Source organism: Triticum aestivum, chromosome 1A (genome assembly GCF_018294505.1).
Source record: "Triticum aestivum cultivar Chinese Spring chromosome 1A, IWGSC CS RefSeq v2.1, whole genome shotgun sequence".
NCBI classification, from domain to species: Eukaryota; Viridiplantae; Streptophyta; class Magnoliopsida; order Poales; family Poaceae; genus Triticum; species Triticum aestivum.
Window position 1 is genome coordinate 467,719,642 of NC_057794.1, and position 20,028 is coordinate 467,739,669.

General features: G+C 44.1%; 1 protein-coding gene and 1 long non-coding RNA gene across 2 annotated transcripts; one reads left to right on the forward strand and one right to left on the reverse strand.

Moving 5' to 3' along the window:
* The first annotated feature begins 821 nt into the window (after positions 1-821).
* On the forward strand, positions 822-2,282 carry LOC123188659 (uncharacterized). The gene is made up of 4 exons (XM_044600889.1): positions 822-870; positions 956-1,045; positions 1,175-1,483; positions 1,593-2,282. Exons 3-4 carry the CDS (start codon positions 1,193-1,195, stop codon positions 2,280-2,282), a joined length of 981 nt encoding a protein of 326 aa, XP_044456824.1. The 5' UTR covers positions 822-870; positions 956-1,045; positions 1,175-1,192.
* Positions 2,283-3,915: 1,633 nt separating this feature from the next.
* LOC123149696 (uncharacterized) lies at positions 3,916-6,248 on the reverse strand. Its single transcript, XR_006474827.1, has 3 exons — positions 5,825-6,248; positions 5,215-5,292; positions 3,916-4,563 (listed from the first exon to the last, which is right to left on the reverse strand). It is a non-coding gene; the product is annotated as an uncharacterized lncRNA (long non-coding RNA).
* Between the last annotated feature and the right edge of the window lie 13,780 nt (positions 6,249-20,028).

Consider the following 20,028-nt stretch of genomic DNA (forward strand, 5'->3'; position numbering starts at 1 on the left):
TATTGTCAGTGGGTTTGCTTTAGTTTAATAGTTCAACTATTCTGATATGCATTGTTATGCACAGCACGTGTTCCCACCCGCAGATGCTGCCTCCATGCTTTTCATTGGCGACACTGCAATATCTGGTTAGTAATAGAATAGAAGTTCTTTTGTTTGTGCCAAATTACATTTGTGGTTTGTTCTTCTGAAACTTGCAATGGTTATAGATATGTGGTTAGTAAATAGTAACAGAATAAAAGTAACATCAGCTTCACTATGACTTGTGCGTGTCAACTTCATTTGGCATAATCACCTGTATTTATAGTGAGACCTCAGTAAATTTTTTGCATCATTGCAGCTCTTTCTCTTGTTAGTCTACGATGACGAAATAGTATTTATCAGCATTTTCTTATTCTTGTTGATCTAAGAGAACATTCTATCTTTTGTTTATTCTTTAGTATTAGTACTAGGGAAAAGTGCAGATTTGAAACTAGAACGTTTCCAATTCTTGTTCAGATGCGCCCTGCTTGCTTGGCTGTTTTACTTGCTCGGTTGCTCTATATGGGATCCATGCCACTCTTTTGCTGTTGCCGGTATGATTAAAAAAAATTGTGGCCCAAGGGGCCGAGACAGTATGCACAAAGAAAAACAAATTATTTTGAAGTTTGAACTTCCTCTTGGATTAACTATTGTATTAAATTCTGCATATTGGAGCAGTTGCTGCATCACTCAGCACATAATATGGATTTCTGCTTTTTGGTTCCAGGTATATGTGTTGCACTTGCCCTCTGTATCGCTGTGCCAAGAGCTAGCAAGAACCGTTTCTTTAATTACTCATTTTTGCGATACACTGTAATTATCATCATACTTAACTGGTTTCAATCCACACAGGTGAGTTATGCTACTTGAGTTGCACCTGATATTATCTTGAAAATAAAATGCCCTGTTATATATGCTCATCTCATCTTTTTTTCAGGGTGGGGGGCAGCCTGCTCTACAATACGTTGCTTGTGGCGTGATTAGTTTTGTTGCTGTTCACTGTTTGTGGAATGTAGAAGTAAAACAGGTAAGGTCGGTCCATATTGTTGTTTGTACTATAGATATGCCTATTGCCAGTCCCAATTGTGTGGTGGTTGATGACATTCTGTAGTGACATATCCTATTTGCTAATATCTCTTTTTTCCCCTCGCTTGAGGGTGACAACAATCAGCCGATGAGTGAAGTGTGGGATTGGAACATGTATGGAACCAAACTGAAGTTTCATGGATGGTTTATTAACACTGCCAATGAGGATGGTGACGGAGGTGAGGATGGTGACGGAGGTGAGGATGATGCTTCATTTGCCTCGGAGCATTCCGATGATGAAGATTTGACGGAGGTGTCAATTTTACGTGCGGTGCAAGTGTTGGCCATTCGTGCAAACTTTCGTATTAGCCGTATGGACGCCCATGACTGGTACCAAAGTTTTGTCATCTATGTGGCGCTCGAGGGGGAAGTACAAGAGGTATACACCAGCTACCGTATGTTATATCTACTACATGCTTTATGCCTCTTTACATGCATTATATATTGTAATAAATTAAAATCCTTCACATTCATGCTTTCATGTGTAGGAAGGAAAGGATTTGGTACTCGCTGGACCATGTGGGATACTACAGGCTTACGGTGCCTTTTGCTTGGAGGTTTTCACAGAAGACCTGGTTTTCACAGAAGACGATGAGGGGTCTTCTACTGATGATGAGGGGTCTTGGGGCGGTCATTTCCGCCGAGGCTGGGATGTTACTGAGCCTGATGAAGTTGAGGAATTCACACAAACCATCTATGGAGGCCTTGGCCGCAAGTTGGAGATCACATACTTGGTGATTCCGGAAGCAGTTGAGACCTATGTTGAGGTCAGGTTGAACCTCAAAGACTTCGGTTCGAGAAGCCGCTCTGTGTATGGTAGCGTCAAGGCAATTGCCATTGACTATGGGAGCAAAAGTGTCAATCTCTTCAGTTTTGAACGAGGCAGTAGCTTGTCCCTGCCCTGTGGTTCCACGTGCATTCTTCCACTGGGACCACACATGATTGCATTGCCTTATGATAGCAAGTACAAACTCCACATAGAGGTGGACCTAAGAGTAATCACAACCTGTGACAGCCAAGAAGAGGACAAGAATTTGAAATTCTGTCTAGACTGCAGCCGTAGAATTAGGAGTGAAGAAAGTCTAGAGTTACCCCGTAGAATTAGGACTCAAAAAAGAGAATTCGATGGTGATCAAGTTGAAGTGAAGGTCATCTGGGTCCTAGAAAAATTCTTCTAGATCCTAGAAAAATTCGTCTAAGAAAGGAGCTAGAAGCGAAATAAGTGAAGGAAGGCATGTGCCTATTTATATGATAATACCACAAACTGTGTAAAAATTAATCAACACATCATTTCAACATAAGAGATTGGTGTTTACCATCCACTTATCAGTTTGCATGAGACTCAATCAAGACAAGAACAAAATAGCAGTACTGATAAACACCATGCACCGGAAGACAATGGCATCTAGAAAAACCATTCGCCTCACATGAGTGCAGTGCAGGACGTACCTGCGATTATTCCCCAACATGCTCCAACGCTCAACATCTTTTGCTGAGTATAAGACATGCAACTTCTTTTTTCATCCAGGAAGTGAATTATGCCAATTCTACATTGTAAATTGAGCACTGCTTCACACACGACACTTTCCACACGAAATACAGACGACATGTCAAATCCCATCCAAAGCCAAGGCTAAACAGCTTCAGCCGGTTGGATTGGGCATCGTTCCAGTATCGTTCACCGAAGCATCGTGTGTGAAGTACTTTTGTTGTAAATTTCTTCAGTTCAAGAACAATCAACACCAAATGTGTTTAGCAAAGATTCTATAACATTATTGAAATAGCTACTAAATAAAGCTAGATCAACTAACCTCCCTCCCGCGGACTATCATCTGGGCTGCAAATCAACGTGAGCACGCCATGACCCAAGAACATTGAGTTTGAAGAAGAAAAAGAAGGAACTATGTAACCACGTAATCTAGCATCACAACCAAAAATCACAGCACGGGCAGACAGCGGCGAACTCCGGGCAAATATAGTAGTCAAATATCCGAAAAGGGCCCCCTTTCCCCACGATTCTGATATAAAACAACAACACCTTCAGACTGATTGACTGTTGTGGTCTAAACTCTGAAAACCTGAATCAACTCATGTGCAATATGTGATAATGCAACATGAAAGTTCACAAAATCCAATTCTGAAAAAGTGGTAGTGCTCTTCCTTGTTGAATCCATAATAAACCAACTAACTTGGTTGAATACAAGCTTGTATAGATGGACAGATATGATGTTGGACGGCTTGGTTCAGAATCATATAAAACCAGTTTTCGGAATAAAGCAGGATCCCGTTGGCGATGCCGAAGCGGCTGAAGTCAATCTTCTTCCAGTCTTCCTGCATCTCTAACCAAAATCCCGTACCCCTTCTCGATCATGTGAACCGGCAGTGACTCCTTGCCCAGCTCCTCGCTCCTCTGGATCATATCAGCGGGGTATATTGTGGAATCAAGGTTGTGGATGATGGGGGCTGCCTCTTCTGGGCCAGAAACATAATACATCATTTATCTAGTGTGCCTACCCTTCCTTCCAAAAGAATGATGCATCTACTTGGCCTACAACAGCACCATATCTAAAAAATAATGGATAAACATGTAGTTCCTTCCTAATTAACTAAGATTTGTGAATTAGTACGTTGGAAGGATCATACTACTAATAATAAGATAATTAGAAAATTTCTGAAGTGTGAACGATACGAGATCAAGCAGTCTCCGTAGAATTAGTACAGACTACACAGTGTGTCGAGAACATATGACACATAAAGACATATTCATAATCTAGAAGACAACCATGCTAGCATATTCCTGAGGCAGGGAAGACAACATACGGAATCTGAACATGCATCATTGTACTGTTTAGGCTTTGCTTTGCTTTCCATACCACGTCCTTTGTTCCACATGTTCCACTGCATTTTTCACTTAAACAACTTCATGTTGAACCAAAAGACACCACCACCAATGTGAACAACGAACATATTCCCTAGCTGATGGTCCATCTTTTTCAAGTAGAAATTTAGAATAGAGGTTTGCCTTTGTTAGTAGCTCGTCCAACCTGCAGAACCATGCCTTGAGATCAAAAGGCTTCTGCCTTGCTGATTCTCTCTTTCTGGCCTCCTCTTCTTCATCTACCTCGAGCTGGGCCTGACACAACTCTTCCTCCTTCGCCATCACCTCCGTATAAAGAGATGGGGAGATTCTAATGCTACTAAGTAAGAAAAATAGCGATACATATTACCTTTATACGCGGGCTCTATAAAGCACTGGATCTCCACCAATATAAACAACCAGTTGTCCAAAAAAATATAAAACAAGTAAGAAAAAAAAATATCTTCAGAAGTCTGCTTTCAGGTAAAGCAACTCCTTTATGGAGATGGTCTTTCCAGTAATTGTGGTGAGTGTGAGCCATATTGTTGTGTGCCTCAATCGCAAACATGTTTCCAGTGTTCACAAGGACGACCTCCTTCAATCTGCATCACCATTACAATATATTAAGCATCCAAATAAGTAAGATTAACTACACTTGATACTTTTTTTAAACAAACTGCACATGATACTTATATGGTACTAATTACTAAAGGTGCAATCTTGCCGTGTTAGGCCGTGTGTACAGCAAATTTTGTGAAAATCAATCCAACAATTATTGGAAATAAAATTGCGATATTTGTAAGATATTAAACTTTTTTGATTGTGGACAACCCAGTGTAGATTGCAGTGTACTTCAACTCTGCATCACCATACAACATATTAAGCTTACGGATAAATGAGATTAAACATACTTGATAGTTGACACTGATGTTACTAAAGGTGCAATCTTGCCTGTACTTCAATCTGCATCACCATTGATTGTAACTGCTGCCTGCTACTTATGTGGCCTAACTAAAAAAACATCAAAAGGACGTTTGTGCCTACTTGTGTAGAGGGACTAAATATATGCAACTTTAGAGTTCACGACATGAAATCAGCTGCCTGAGAGCACAAAGCAGCAAATTCTATCGCACTTCTGCGTACAGTTCAAGACAGAAGGCTATAACCAGAAGACCATGCTAAATGGTCTCCCAAACGGAATCTATTCAAGTATAGCATACACCTTATTCTTCCAAATCAAGCGATGCGCCTACCTCTTTCATGGAGTATCCAACAGTTAATTCGTCTAAAGAGCAAGCACCTTTTCATGCCAATGTACAGAGCTGAGCCTACTGGAAAATTTAACTGAAGTTAATCAACCAGATTGAAGAACAATGTTAGTCTCTCTAGGACAGGGCGTGTAAGCATGACGAATCAAACAATGAGAAATTAGTTGGCTCTCAATTAAAAAATTCACAATGGCTGGCTGTAGTTCCGTGGTTTATATTGTGTAATGTGGTCTCAGAAAATCATGTGCTCACAGATTTGAGATGACACCATAAAAAAATTTGGTTGAATTTAAACTCATGCTTATCAACTTGATTACCCTTGAAATACACTTGTGACTCTAACCCAACCAAATATGACATGGTGGCAACCTGTACATCGTGAATCATTACCTTACACAGTGTTCTTTTTCTTCTTCTTAATTAACCCAGTCTCTCTAGCTTGTGGACAGACTAACTAAGCACAACAATGAAAAATTAATTAAAGAACAGGAAGTAGCCCATTAAGGTTCAGTTTGTGTTTGCTTCATTAACTGTAGGTTTCTAGAAAAACAAATAGCACGATTCCAATTCTCCTTGTGGCTTCAGTATGCAATACCTCATGGAGAACCGGCAGTCGGAGTTCCGGCGATGTGTAGAGTAACGTCGGATTGCAGATGGTCTTCTGGCGAAGTAGGTGGAGGCGACATTGGACAGTTCCCGCAATCTCGTCTTACGAACTTGCAATGCGATTTACTTGTGCTTCCACTCTAGGGTTTCTTCTTATGGCAGAGAGATTGATCTGAAATTTGGGTCGGCCCCATGGCTACATGCTGGAGCAGTTTTCCTGCGTGAACACGCCATCAACTCCTATCCAAATCGGAGACGTCCGCCTCGAGGTGGAGAAGGCTGGGGGTGAGGAGTTGGGGCGGGTGAGGAGGCGAAGAAGAACAGGGCAACGAAGGCGCATCTCGGGGGTAGCTGGAAAGGAAGATCGGTCGCGCGTGGTGGCGGGATTCATGGCGGCGGTGCTGTGCCGTGCCGTGCAGGGAGAGGACCCCGTGTTGTTGTGCTATTTTTCCCCTGAAGGCCAAGCCGAGGGCCCAATAACGAAACGTTTTTACTCTGTTTACCAATTCAAACTGTAGCTCCCGGCCTAATTTTCTGCTAGCTCCTCCCTTGGGAGTGGATCGCAAAGTGGGTTTCCAGGGCGTGGTGATATGCAGTGGCGGAGCCAGGAAAGTATGATCAAGGGGGCCGAGCCATGCTAAAACATGTTGGTGAGGGCCAAACCTTAGAAAGAAGATGAGCTTTTTGCAGCAAATAAGCAGTAATCATGTACTGTTTATAAGCAAATTAGCATGTAATTCCTGTTGTTAGGGAGGGCCAGGGCTCCTGCTGGCCCCCCCGGTCTCCGCCACTGGTGATATGGGTATCTTATATGTGACCGTCGTCGTTTTCCCCCTCCTGTTAGGGTTTTCTCTCCTCTCGGCGACTCCTGGAGCCGCCGTTGAGACCAGCCTATCCCCTCGCCGATCTCTCTCCGATCCCCGGCTAGACTTGGAATGACTAAGCGGGCATTCTAGAATCGCTTCCCGGTCTCGGTCCGGCTAGGGTTTTTGGAGGCAGGGAGGTAGATAGGGTCTCTCCACCCGGTGATCACTTTTCTTCGGGTTAGGGTTTTTGTGGTATGGCAAGCCCGGCTTCAGGATCGGGCGTGGAGGCCAAGGATGTTGAGGAGATGATGAAAAACTTGGGCATCACCGAGGACGACTTGGATGACGTCGTTTTCGAAGAGAAACAAGCACCGGCGGACTCGGCCGTCAGGTGGATGGCCATAGCGAGAGTTCATACCCCGAAGAACTATAGTCAGTATTGGTTCTTCTGTAACATGAGGGCGGCGTGGGACCTGGCGCAGGAGGTAAAGATCCATCCGCTTGAAGCAAAATCTATATACAATGCAGTTCTCGTGCCTTGGTGACTGGGAGCACGTCATGGCGGATGGGCGGTGGACCTTCGAAGGTAACGCAGTCGTGCTAGCTGAGTACGATGGGTTCACGAAGTCGTCAGAGGTCAACCTGGACATGCTGGACATCTGGGCTCAGATACATGATATTCTTGATGGTTACTTTTTAATGGTTAAAGCGATGGCAGGGAAGATAGGTTAGTACATATATGCGGAACCAAAATGACAAGACTTTGAAGGAAATTTCGTTCGGGTCAGGGTCAAGATCAACGTCCATCATCCACTGAAGAACGCAGTTTCTCTGGTGAAGGAGGGCAAGAGAAAGATTTTTCTGGTGAAATATGAACGTTTACCCGACTGGTGTACTGTGTGCGGCCATTTCGGACATCAGTTCAAGGAACATGGGGACGGTGTGCACCCCCCAAGCCCCGGTTTTTAAAAACCTAAGGGCATCGTGGTTCAGGGGCCCGGAAAGGGGACCAGGAGAAGGAAGAGGACGTGGTAGGTCGGGACGCGGCTGCGGTCGAGGCCATGGATCTTCCCAGAGGAACCAGGATGAGTGGCAGAGTACGAGGTTTCAAAGAACCCCAGGGGTGATGTTGCTATGGATGATGCTGAGAACAACAGGAAGAGGGGCTCTTTGATGGTGATGGACCCGAAGGTTTCAGCTAGTTCAACACCGAGGATCCAGTCCAGTAATCCTTTGCTTTTGCCCCAGCACCCAGATGCACCGACGAGCTCCCCCTCTAAGAAGGAACCAAAGAGGACCAAGCCGTCCCTACCTGCTCCGGACAATGCAATGGTGAAGAACATAGTTCAGACTATAAACAATGACGCGCGTTTGGCGGGCTCCCAAGGGGAGTTGCACCATGCGCAATGAGTCTCCTCTGCTGGAGCTTTCGTGGGGCTGGCAAACCCGCGACAGTTCGTGAGCTTCATGATCTCACGAGGCAATTTGCCCCCTCTATCTTATGTATTGTCGAAACTCAAATAGAGGGCTCTCGAGTAGAGAATCTAGCATGCACTTTAGGTTTCACTAATAGTTTTGCAGTTAGTAGTTCTGGGAGAAGTGGTGGACTTGGTATTTTTTGGAACAATGAAATAAAGCTTGTGGCTGATGGTTACTCTAAATATCATATTAATGTAGTGGTTGATGATTTGGCACATATCAAAACTGAAGGGGAACGTAGTAATTTCAAAAAAATTCCCACGCACACGCAAGATCATGTTGATGCATAGCAACGAGAGGGGAGAGTGTTGTCCACGTACCCTCGTAGACAGAAAGCGGAAGTGTTATATCAACGCGGTTGATGTAGTCGTACGTCTTCACGACCCGACCGATCCAAGCACCGAAACTACGGCACCTCCGAGTTCTAGCACACGTTCAGCTCGATGACGATCCCCGGACTCCGATCCAGCAAAGTGTCGGGGAAGAGTTCCGTCAGCACGACGGCGTGGTGACGATCTTGATGTTCTACCGTCGCAGGGCTTCGCCTAAGAACCGCTACAATATTATTGAGGAGTATGGTGGAGGGGGGCACCGCACACGGCTAAGAGAACGATCACGAAGATCAACTTGTGTGTCTAGAGGTGCCCCCTGCCCCCGTATATAAAGGAGCAAGGGGGAGGGGCGGCCGACTAGGAGGAGGCGCGCCAGGGAGGAGTCCTACTCCTACCGGGAGTAGGACTCCCTCCTTTTCCTTGTCCAAGTAGGAGAGGGGGAAGGAAGGGAGAGAGGAGAGGAAGGAAAGGGGGGGCACCGCCCCCCCCCCTCCTTGTCCAATTCGGACTAGAGGGGGAAGGGGCGCGCGGCCTGCCCTGGCCGCCCCTCCTCTTCTCCACTTTAGGCCCATGAGGCCCATTAACCCCCGGGAGGATTCCGGTAACCCCCCGGTACTCCGGTTTTATCCGAAACTTCTCCGGAACACTTCCGGTGTCCGAATATAGTCGTCCAATATATCAATCTTTATGTCTCGACCATTTCGAGACTCCTCGTCATGTCCGTGATCAAATCCAGGACTCCGAACAACATTCGGTACATCAAAATATATAAACTCATAATGAAACTGTCATCGTAACGTTAAGCGTGCGGACCCTACGGGTTCGAGAACAATGTAAACATGACCAAGACACGTCTCCGGTCAATAACCAATAGCGGAACCTGGATGCTCATATTGGCTCCTACATATTCTACGAAGATCTTTTATCGGCCAGACCGCATAACAACATACGTTGTTCCCTTTGTCACCGGTATGTTACTTGCCCGAGATTCGATCGTCGGTATCTCAATACCTAGTTCAATCTCGTTGCCGGCAAGTCTCTTTACTCGTTTCGTAATACATCATCTCGCAACTAACTCATTAGTTGCATTGGTTGCAAGGCTCAGGTGATGTGCATTACCGAGAGGGCCCAGAGATACCTCTCCGACAACCGGAGTGACAAATCCTAATCTCGAAATACGCCAACCCAACATGTACCTTTGGAGACACCTATAGAGCACCTTTATAATCACCCAGTTACGTTGTGACGTTTGGTAGCACACAAAGTGTTCCTCTAGCAAACGGGAGTTGCATAATCTCATAGTCATAGGAACATGTATAAGTCATGAAGAAAGCAATAGCAACATACTAAACGATCGGGTGCTAAGCTAATGGAATGGGTCATGTCAATCACAACATTCTTCTAATGATGTGATCCCGTTAATCAAATGACAACACATGTCTATGGTTAGGAAACATAACCATCTTCGATTAACGAGCTAGTCAAGTAGAGGCATACTAGTGACGTTTAGTTTGTCTATGTATTCACACAAGTATTATGTTTCCGGTTAATACAATTCTAGCATGAATAATAAACATTTATCATGATATAAGGAAATAGATAATAACTTTATTATTGCCTCTAGGGCATATTTCCTTCAGTCTCCCACTTGCACTAGAGTCAATAATCTAGATTACACAATAATGATTCTAACACCCATGGAGCTTTGGTGCTGATCATGTTTTGCTCGTGGAAGAGGCTTAGTCAACGGGTCTGCTACATTTAGATCCGTATGTATCTTGCAAATCTCTATGTCTCCCACCTGGACTAGATCCCGGATGGAATTGAAGCGTCTCTTGATGTGCTTGGTTCTCTTGTGAAATCTGGATTCCTTTGCCACGGCAATTGCACCAGTATTGTCACAAAAGATTTTCATTGGACCCGATGCACTAGGTATGACACCTAGATCAGATATGAACTCCTTCATCCAGACTCCTTCGTTTGCTGCTTCTGAAGCAGCTATGTACTCCGCTTCACATGTAGATCCCGCCACAACGCTTTGTTTAGAACTGCACCAACTGACAGCTCCACCGTTTAATGTAAACACGTATCCGGTTTGCGATTTAGAATCGTCCGGATCAGTGTCAAAGCTTGCATTAACGTAACCATTTACTATGAGCTCTTTGTCACCTCCATATACGAGAAACATATCCTTAGTCCTTTTCAGGTATTTCAGGATGTTCTTGACCGTTGTCCAGTGATCCACTCCTGGATTACTTTGGTACCTCCCTGCTAGGCTTATAGCAAGACACACATCAGGTCTCGTACACAGCATTGCATACATGATAGAGCCTATGGCTGAAGCATAGGGAACATCTTTCATTTTCTCTCTATCTTCTGAAGTGGTCGGGCATTGATTCTTACTCAACTTCACACCTTGTAATACAGGCAAGAATCCTTTCTTAGCCTGATCCATTTTGAACTTCTTCAAAACTTTGTCAAGGTATGTGCTTTGTGAAAGTCCAATTAAGTGTCTTGATCTATCTCTATAGATCTTAATGCCCAATATGTAAGCAGCTTCACCGAGGTCTTTCATTGAAAAACTCTTATTCAAGTATCCCTTTATGCTATCCAGAAATTCTATATCATTTCCGATTAGTAATATGTCATCCACATATAATATCAGAAATGCTACAGAGCTCCCACTCACTTTCTTGTAAATACAGGCTTCTCCAAAAGTCTGTACAAACCCAAAAGCTTTGATCACACTATCAAAGCGTTTATTCCAACTCCGAGAGGCGTGCACCAGTCCATAAATGGATCACTGGAGCTTGCACACTTTGTTAGCTCCCTTTGGATCAACAAAACCTTCCGGCTGCATTATATACAACTCTTCTTCCAGAAATCCATTCAGGAATGCAGTTTTGACATCCATCTGCCAAATTTCATAATCATAAAATGCGACAATTGCTAACATGATTCGGACAGACTTAAGCATCGCTATGGGTGAGAAGGTCTCATCGTAGTCAATCCCTTGAACTTGTCGAAAACCTTTTGCGACAAGTCGAGCTTTGTAGATAGTAATATTACCGTCAGCGTCAGTCTTCTTCTTGAAGATCCATTTATTCTCAATTGCTTGCTGATCATTGGGCAAGTCAACCAAAGTCCATACTTTGTTCTCATACATGGATCCCATCTCAGATTTCATGGCTTCAAGCCATTTTGCGGAATCTGGGCTCACCATCGCTTCTTTATAGTTCGTAGGTTCATCATGATCTAGTAGCATGACTTCCAGAACAGGATTACCGTACCACTCTGGTGCGGATCTTACTCTGGTTGATCTACGAGGTTTAGTAGTAACTTGTTTTGAAGTTTCATGATCATTATCATTAGCTTCCTCACTAATTGGTGTAGGTGTCACAGAAACCGGTTTCTGCGATGTACTACTTTCCAATAAGGGAGCAGGTACAGTTACCTCATCAAGTTCTACTTTCCTCCCACTCACTTCTTTCGAGAGAAACTCCTTCTCTAGAAAGGATCCATTCTTAGCGACAAATGTCTTGCCTTCGGATCTGTGATAGAGGTTGTACCCAACAGTCTCCTTTTGGTATCCTATGAAGACACATTTCTCCGATTTGGGTTCGAGCTTATCAGGTTGAAGTTTTTTCACATAAGCATCGCAACCCCAAATTTTCAGAAACGACAACTTTGGTTTCTTGCCAAAACACAGTTCATAAGGCGTCGTCTCAACGGATTTTGATGGTGCCCTATTTAACGTGAATGCGGCCGTCTCTAAAGCATAACCCCAAAACGATAGCGGTAAATCTGTAAGAGATATCATAGATCGCACCATATCAAGTAAAGTACGATTACGACGTTCGGACACACCATTACGATGTGGTGTTCCGGGTGGCGTGAGTTGCGAAACTATTCTGCATTGTTTCAAATGTAGACCAAACTCGTAACTCAAATATTCTCCTCCACGATTAGATTGTAGAAACTTTATTTTCTTGTTGATGATTTTCAACTTCACTCTGAAATTCTTTGAACTTTTCAAATGTTTCAGACTTATGTTTCATTAAGTAGATATACCCATATCTGCTTAAATCATCTGTGAAGGTGAGAAAATAACGATATCCGCCATGAGCTTCAACACTCATTGGACCACATACATCTGTATGTATGATTTCCATCAAATCTGTTGCTCTCTCCATAGTACCGGAGAACGGTGTTTTAGTCATCTTGCCCATGAGGCACGGTTTGCAAGTACCAAGTGATTCATAATCAAGTGGTTCCAAAAGTCCATCAGTATGGAGTTTCTTCATGCGTTTTACACCAATATGACCTAAACGGCAGTGCCACAAATAAGTTGCACTATCATTATCAACTCTGCATCTTTTGGCTTCAACATTATGAATATGTGTATCACTACTATCGAGATTCATCAAAAATAGACCACTCTTCAAGGGTGCATGACCATAAAAGATATTACTCATATAAATAGAACAACCATTATTCTCTAATTTAAATGAATAACCGTCTCGCATCAAACAAGATCCAGATATAATGTTCATGCTCAACGCTGGCACCAAATAACCATTATTTAGGTCTAATACTAATCCCGATGGTAGATGTAGAGGTAGAGTGCCGACCGCGATCACATCGACTTTGGAACCATTTCCCACGCGCATCGTCACCTCGTCCTTCGCTAGTGTTCGCTTAATCCGTTGTCCCTGTTTCGAGTTGCAAATATTAGCAACAGAACTAGTATCAAATACCCAGGTGCTACTGCGAGCGCTAGTAAGGTGCACATCAATAACATGTGTATCACATATACCTTTGTTCACCTTGCCATCCTTCTTATCCGCCAAATACTTCGGGCAGTTCTGCTTCCAGTGACCAGTCTGCTTGCAGTAGAAGCACTCAGTTTCAGGCTTAGGTCCAGATTTGGGTTTCTTCTCTTGAGAAGCAACTTGCTTGTTGTTCTTCTTAAAGTTCTCCTTCTTCTTCCCTTTGCCCCTTTTCTTGAAACCAATGGTCTTGTTGACCATCAACACTTGATGCTCCTTTTTGATTTCTAGCTCCGCAGCTTTTAGCATTGCGAAGAGCTCGAGAATTGTCTTATCCATCCCTTGCATATTATAGTTCATCACGAAGCTCTTGTAGCTAGGTGGAAGTGATTGGAGAATTCTGTCAATGACGCAATCATCCGGAAGATTAACTCGTAGTTGAATCAAGTGATTACTATACCCAGACATTTTGAGTATATGCTCACTGACAGAACTGTTCTCCTCCATCTTGCAGCTATAGAATTTATTGGAGACTTCATATCTCTCAATTCGGGCATTTGCTTGAAATATTAACTTCAACTCCTGGAACATCTCATATGCTCCATGACGTTCAAAACATCGTTGAAGTCCCGATTCTAAGCCGTAAAGCATGGCACATTGAACTATCGAGTAGTCATCAGCTTTGCTCTGCCAGACATTCTTAACATTGTCAGTTGCATCAGCAGCAGGCCTGACACCCAGCGGTGCTTCCAGGACGTAACTTTTCTGTGCAGCAATGAGGATAATCCTCAAGTTACGGACCCAATCCGTGTAATTGCTACCATCATCTTTCAACTTTTCTTTCTCAAGGAACGCATTAAAATTGAATGGAACAACAGCACGGGCCATCTATCTACAATCAAACATAAACAATCAAGATACTATCAGGTACTAAGTTCATGATAAATTTAAGTTCAATTAATCATATTACTTAAGAACTCCCACTTAGAAAGACATCCCTCTAATCTTCTAAGTGATTACGTGATCCAAATCAACTAAACCATAACCGATCATGACGTGAAATGGAGTAGTTTTCAATGGTGAACATCGCTATGTTGATCATATTTACTATATGATTCACGCCCGACCTTTCGGTCTCAGTGTTCCGAGGCCATATCTGCATATGCTAGGCTCGTCAAGTTTAACCTGAGTATTCTACGTGTGCAAAACTGGCTTGCACCCGTTGTAGATGGACGTAGAGCTTATCACACCCGATCATCACGTGGTGTCTGGGCACGACAAACTTTGGCAACGGTGCATACTCAGGGAGAACACTTTTATCTTGAAATTTAGTGAGAGATCATCTTATAATGCTACCATCAATCAAAGCAAGATAAGATGCATAAAAGATAAACATCACATGCAATCAATATAAGTGATATGATATGGCCATCATCATCTTGTGCTTGTGATCTCCATCTCCGAAGCATCGTCATGATCACCATCGTCACCAGCGCGACACCTTGATCTCCATCGTAGCATCGTTGTCGTCTCGCCAATCTTATGCTTCTACGACTATCGCTACCGCTTAGTGATAAAGTAAAGCATTACAGGGCGATTGCATTGCATACAATAAAGCGACAACCATATGGCTCCTGCCAGTTGCCGATAACTCGGTTACAAAACATGATCATCTCATACAATAAAATTTAGCATCATGTCTTGACCATATCACATCACAACATGCCCTGCAAAAACAAGTTAGACGTCCTCTACTTTGTTTGTTGCAAGTTTTATGTGGCTGCTACGGGCTTAAGCAAGAACCAATCTTACCTACGCATCAAAACCACAACGATAGTTTGTCAAGTTGGTGCTGTTTTAACCTTCACAAGGACCGGGCGTAGCCACACTCGGTTCAACTAAAGTTGGAGAAACTGACACCCGCCAGCCACCTGTGTGCAAAGCACGTTGGTAGAACCAATCTCGCGTAAGCGTACACGTAATGTCGGTCCGGGCCGCTTCATCCAACAATACCGCCGAACCAAAGTATGACATGCTGGTAAGCAGTATGACTTATATCGCCCACAACTCACTTGTGTTCTACTCGTGCATATAACATCAACACATAAAACCTAGGCTCGGATGCCACTGAAGGGGAACGTAGTAATTTCAAAAAAAATTCCCATGCACACGCAAGATCATGTTGATGCATAGCAACGAGAGGGGAGAGTGTTGTCCACGTACCCTCGTAGACCGAAAGCGGAAGCGTTATATCAACGCGGTTGATGTAGTTGTACGTCTTCACGATCCGACCGATCCAAGCACCGAAACTACGGCACCTCCGAGTTCTAGCACACGTTCAGCTCGATGACGATCCCCGTACTCCGATCCAGCAAAATGTCGGGGAAGAGTTCCGTCAGCATGACAGCGTGGTGATGATCTTGATGTTCTACCGTCGCAGGGCTTCGCCTAAGCACCGCTACAATATTATCGATCGTTGGTTTCTCAATACCAAGTTCAATCTCGTTACCTACAAGTCTCTTTACTCGTTCCGTAATGCATCATCTCGCAACTAACTCATTAGTTGCCATGCTTGCAAGGCTTAAGTGATGTGCATTACCGAGAGGGCCCAGAGATACCTCTCCGACAATCGGAGTGACAAATCCTAATCTCGAAATACGCCAACCTAACAAGTACCTTCGGAGACACCTGTAGAGCACCTTTATAATCACCCAGTTACGTTGTGATGTTTGGTAGCACACAAAGTGTTCCTCCGGTAAACGGGAGTTGCATAATCTCATAGTCATAGGAACATGTATAAGTCATCAAGAAAGCATTTGCAACATACTAAACGATCGGGTGCTAAGCTAACGGAATGGGTCAAGTCAATCACATCATTCTCCTAATGATGTGATCCCGTTAATCCAATTACAACCCATGTCAATGGCTAGGAAACTTAACCATCTTTGATTAATGAGCTAGTCAAGTAGAGGCATACTAGTGATACTCTGTTTGTCTATGTATTCACACATGTTCAATCTCGTTGCCAGCAAGTCTCTTTACTCGTTCTGTAATACATCATCTCGCAACTAACTCATTAGTTGCATTGCTTGCAAGGCTCAGGTGATGTGCATTACCGAGAGGGCCCAGAGATACCTCTCTGACAATTGGAATGACAAATTCTAATCTCGAAATACGCCAACCCAACATGTACCTTTGGAGACACCTGTAGAGCACCTTTATAATCACCCAGTTACGTTGTGATGTTTGGTAGCACACAAAGTGTTCCTCCGGCAAACGGGAGTTGCATAATCTCATAGTCATAGGAACATGTATAAGTCATGAAGAAAGCAATAGCAACATACTAAACGATCGGGTGCTAAGCTAATGGAATGGGTCATGTCAATCACAACATTCTTCTAATGATGTGATCCCGTTAATCAAATGACAACACATGTCTATGGTTAGGAAACATAACCATCTTCGATTAACGAGCTAGTCAAGTAGAGGCATACTAGTGATGTTTAGTTTGTCTATGTATTCATACAAGTATTATGTTTCCGGTTAATACAATTCTAGCATGAATAATAAACGTTCATCATGATATAAGGAAATAGATAATAACTTTATTATTGCCTCTAGGGCATATTTCCTTCAAAAACAAGGGTCACCTTCGTCTATGGAGAGGCCCAGGTGTCTGAAAGGTATAAAACTTGGGACATGTTGCGTGGTATTCTTGGTGCAAATAATCTTCCATGGGTAGTCATGGGAGACTTCAATGAGGTGTTATATTCTCACGAGCATGATGGAGTGGCAAACAATAGCCAGGCGCAGATGGACGCATTCAGAGATGCTTTGGATACATATGGATTATCAGATATAGAATATAATTGAAGAAAATACGCCCTAGAGGCAATAATAAAGTTGTTATTTATATTTCCTTATATCATGATAAATGTTTATTATTCATGCTAGAATTGTATTAACCGGAAACTTAGTACATGTGTGAATACATAGACAAACAAAGTGTCACTAGTATGCCTCTACCTGACTAGCTCGTTGAATCAAAGATGGTTAAGTTTCCTAGCCATAGACATGAGTTGTCATTTGATTAACGGGATCACATCATTAGATAATGATGTGATTAACTTGACCCATTCCGTTAGCTTAGCATTTGATCGTTTAGTATATTGCTATTGCTTTCTTCATGACTTATACATGTTCCTATGACTATGAGATTATGCAACTCCCGAGTACCGGAGGAACACTTTGTTTGCTACCAAACGTCACAACGTAACCGGGTGATTATAAAGGTGCTCTACAGGTCCCTGATGGTACTTGTTGAGTTGGCATAGATCGAGATTAGGATTTGTCACTCCGATTGTCAGAGAGGTATCTCTGGGCCCTCTTGGTAATGCACATCACTATAAGCCTTGCAAGCAATGTAATTAATGAGTTAGTTGCGGGATGATGCATTATGAAACGAGTAAAGGGACTTGCCGGTAATGAGATTGAACTAGGTATTGAGATACCGACGATCGAATCTCGGGCAAGTAACATACCGATGACAAAGGGAACAATGTATGTTGTTATGCGGTTTGACCGATAAAGATCTTCGTAGAATATGTAGGAGCCAATATGAGCATCCAGGTTCCGCTATTGGTTATTGACTGGAGACGTGTCTCGGTAAAGTCTACATAGTTCTCTAACCTGTAGGTTCCGCACGCTTAACGTTCGGTGACAATCGGTATTATGAGTTTATGTGTTTTGATGTACCGAAGGTAGTTCAGAGCCCGGATATGATCACGAACATGACGAGGAGTCTCGAAATGGTCGAGACATAAAGATCGATATATTGGAAGCCTATATTTGGACATTAGAATAGTTCCGGGTGAAATCAGGATTTTACCGGAGTACTGGGAGGTTACCGGAACCCCCGGTAAGTGTATGGGCCTTATTGGGCCATAGTGGAGAGAGAGAGGGGACCAGGGCACGCCGCGCCCCACCTCTCCCTCTGGTCCAAATTGGATTAGGAGGGGGGCGCCCCCTTTCCTTCCTCCCTCTCTCCCCCTTCATTCTCTCCTAGTCCAACTAGGGAAGGGGGGGATCCTACTCCTGGTGGGAGTAGGACTCCTCCAGGGTGCGCCATAGAGGGTCGGACCTCCCCCTCCTCCACTCCTTTATATACGTGGCCAGGGATGCACCCCAAAGACACACAAGTTGATCATTGATCTTTTAGCCGTGTGCGGTGCCCCCTCCACCATAATCCACCTCGGTCATATCGTAGAGGTGCTTAGGAGAAGCCCTGCGTCGGTAGCTTCATCAACACCGTCATCACGCCATCGTGCTGACGGAACCCTCTCTCAAAGCTCTACTGGATCGTGAGTTCGTGGGACGTCATCGAGTTGAACATGTGAAGATCACGGAGGTGTCGTACGTTCGGTACTAGGATCGGTCGATCGTGAAGACGTATGACTACATCAACCGCGTTGTCATAATGCTTCTGCTTACGGTCTACGAGGGTACATGGACGACACTCTCCCCTCTCGTTGCTATGCATCACCATGATCTTGCGTGTGCGTAGGAATTTTTTTGAAATTACTGCGTTCCCCAACAATAATGGCATCGGTTAGACTTTTGAAAAAAAGGTTACGGGGGGAAGTTATACCAGAGTGCGTTTTTACAGATGTGTTGCGAACCTAGCTTGGTCCTTGGCTTTTCCAATGGCATCTCTGGAGCACAAGCATGAAACATCATACGATCACATTTCGATCTTCCTCCAGCTAAATATGTTGCATGCATGTGCATGCGGACCGAGGCGATTTAGATACGAATTGTGCTGGGAGAGAGACCCCATGCATGCAAATGTGATTGGTGAAGGGTGGACCTCACAGCAGAATCTAGACCCTAGCCGACCAGTGGAACGTGTCCGACAAAAGCTGCAGCAGGTGGCAGGTGATCTGTCCACGTGGGACCGCATGCACTTCGGGAATGTCAGACTCCAGATCGCACAATACAGAAGCATCTACAGGAGTCACGCGGCCTCCCAGGAAGATCGGGGCCCAACCATTTGGAATTAAAAATCACAGAAAATCTTGTGGAGTTATATCACCGGGAGGAAATACTGTGGCGTCAAAGGGCAAGTGTCGGTGTCAAAACCGGTAGATCTCGGGTAGGGAGTCCCGAACTGTGCGTCTAAGGCGGATGGTAACAGGAGGCAGGGGACACAATGTTTTACCCAGGTTCGGGCCCTCTTGATGGAGGTAAAACCCTACGTCCTGCTTGATTATTCTTGATAATATGAGTAGTACAAGAGTTGATCTACCACGAGATCGGAGAGGCTAAACCCTAGAAGCTAGCCTATGGTATGATTGTATGTTATCCTACGAACTAAAACCCTCCGGTTTATATAGACACCGGAGGGGCTAGGGTTACACAAGGTCGGTTTCAAAGGAGGAGATATACATATCTGTATTGCCTAGCTTGCCTTCTACGCCAAGTAGAGTCCCATCCGGACATGGGACGAAGTCTTCAATGTTGTATCTTCATGGTCCAACAGTCTGGCCAAAGGATATAATCCGGATGTTCGGATACCCCCTAATCCAGGGCTCCCTCAGTAGCCCCCGAACCAGGCTTCAATGATGATGAGTCCGGCGTGCAGTGTTGTCTTCGGCATTGCAAGGCGGGTTCTTCTCCAAATTTTGAACGTTTGTTAAGCAGTGTCCGGTCCCATAAATGTTGAAACTCTTGGCTTCTGCGCCCAATAAGGGCTATCTTCCACGCGTCGAATGAATGCGAGGCGCCAGGGTATTTTTACATTCGCCCCCT

Coding starts and splice junctions, on each gene's coding strand:
- LOC123188659 (XM_044600889.1), top strand. CDS start 1,193: ATGAGTGAAGTGTGGGATTGGAACATGTATGGAACCAAACTGAAGTTT. Junction 1,484..1,592: donor TCGAGGGGGAAGTACAAGAG/GTATACACCAGC, acceptor TTTCATGTGTAG/GAAGGAAAGGATTTGGTACT.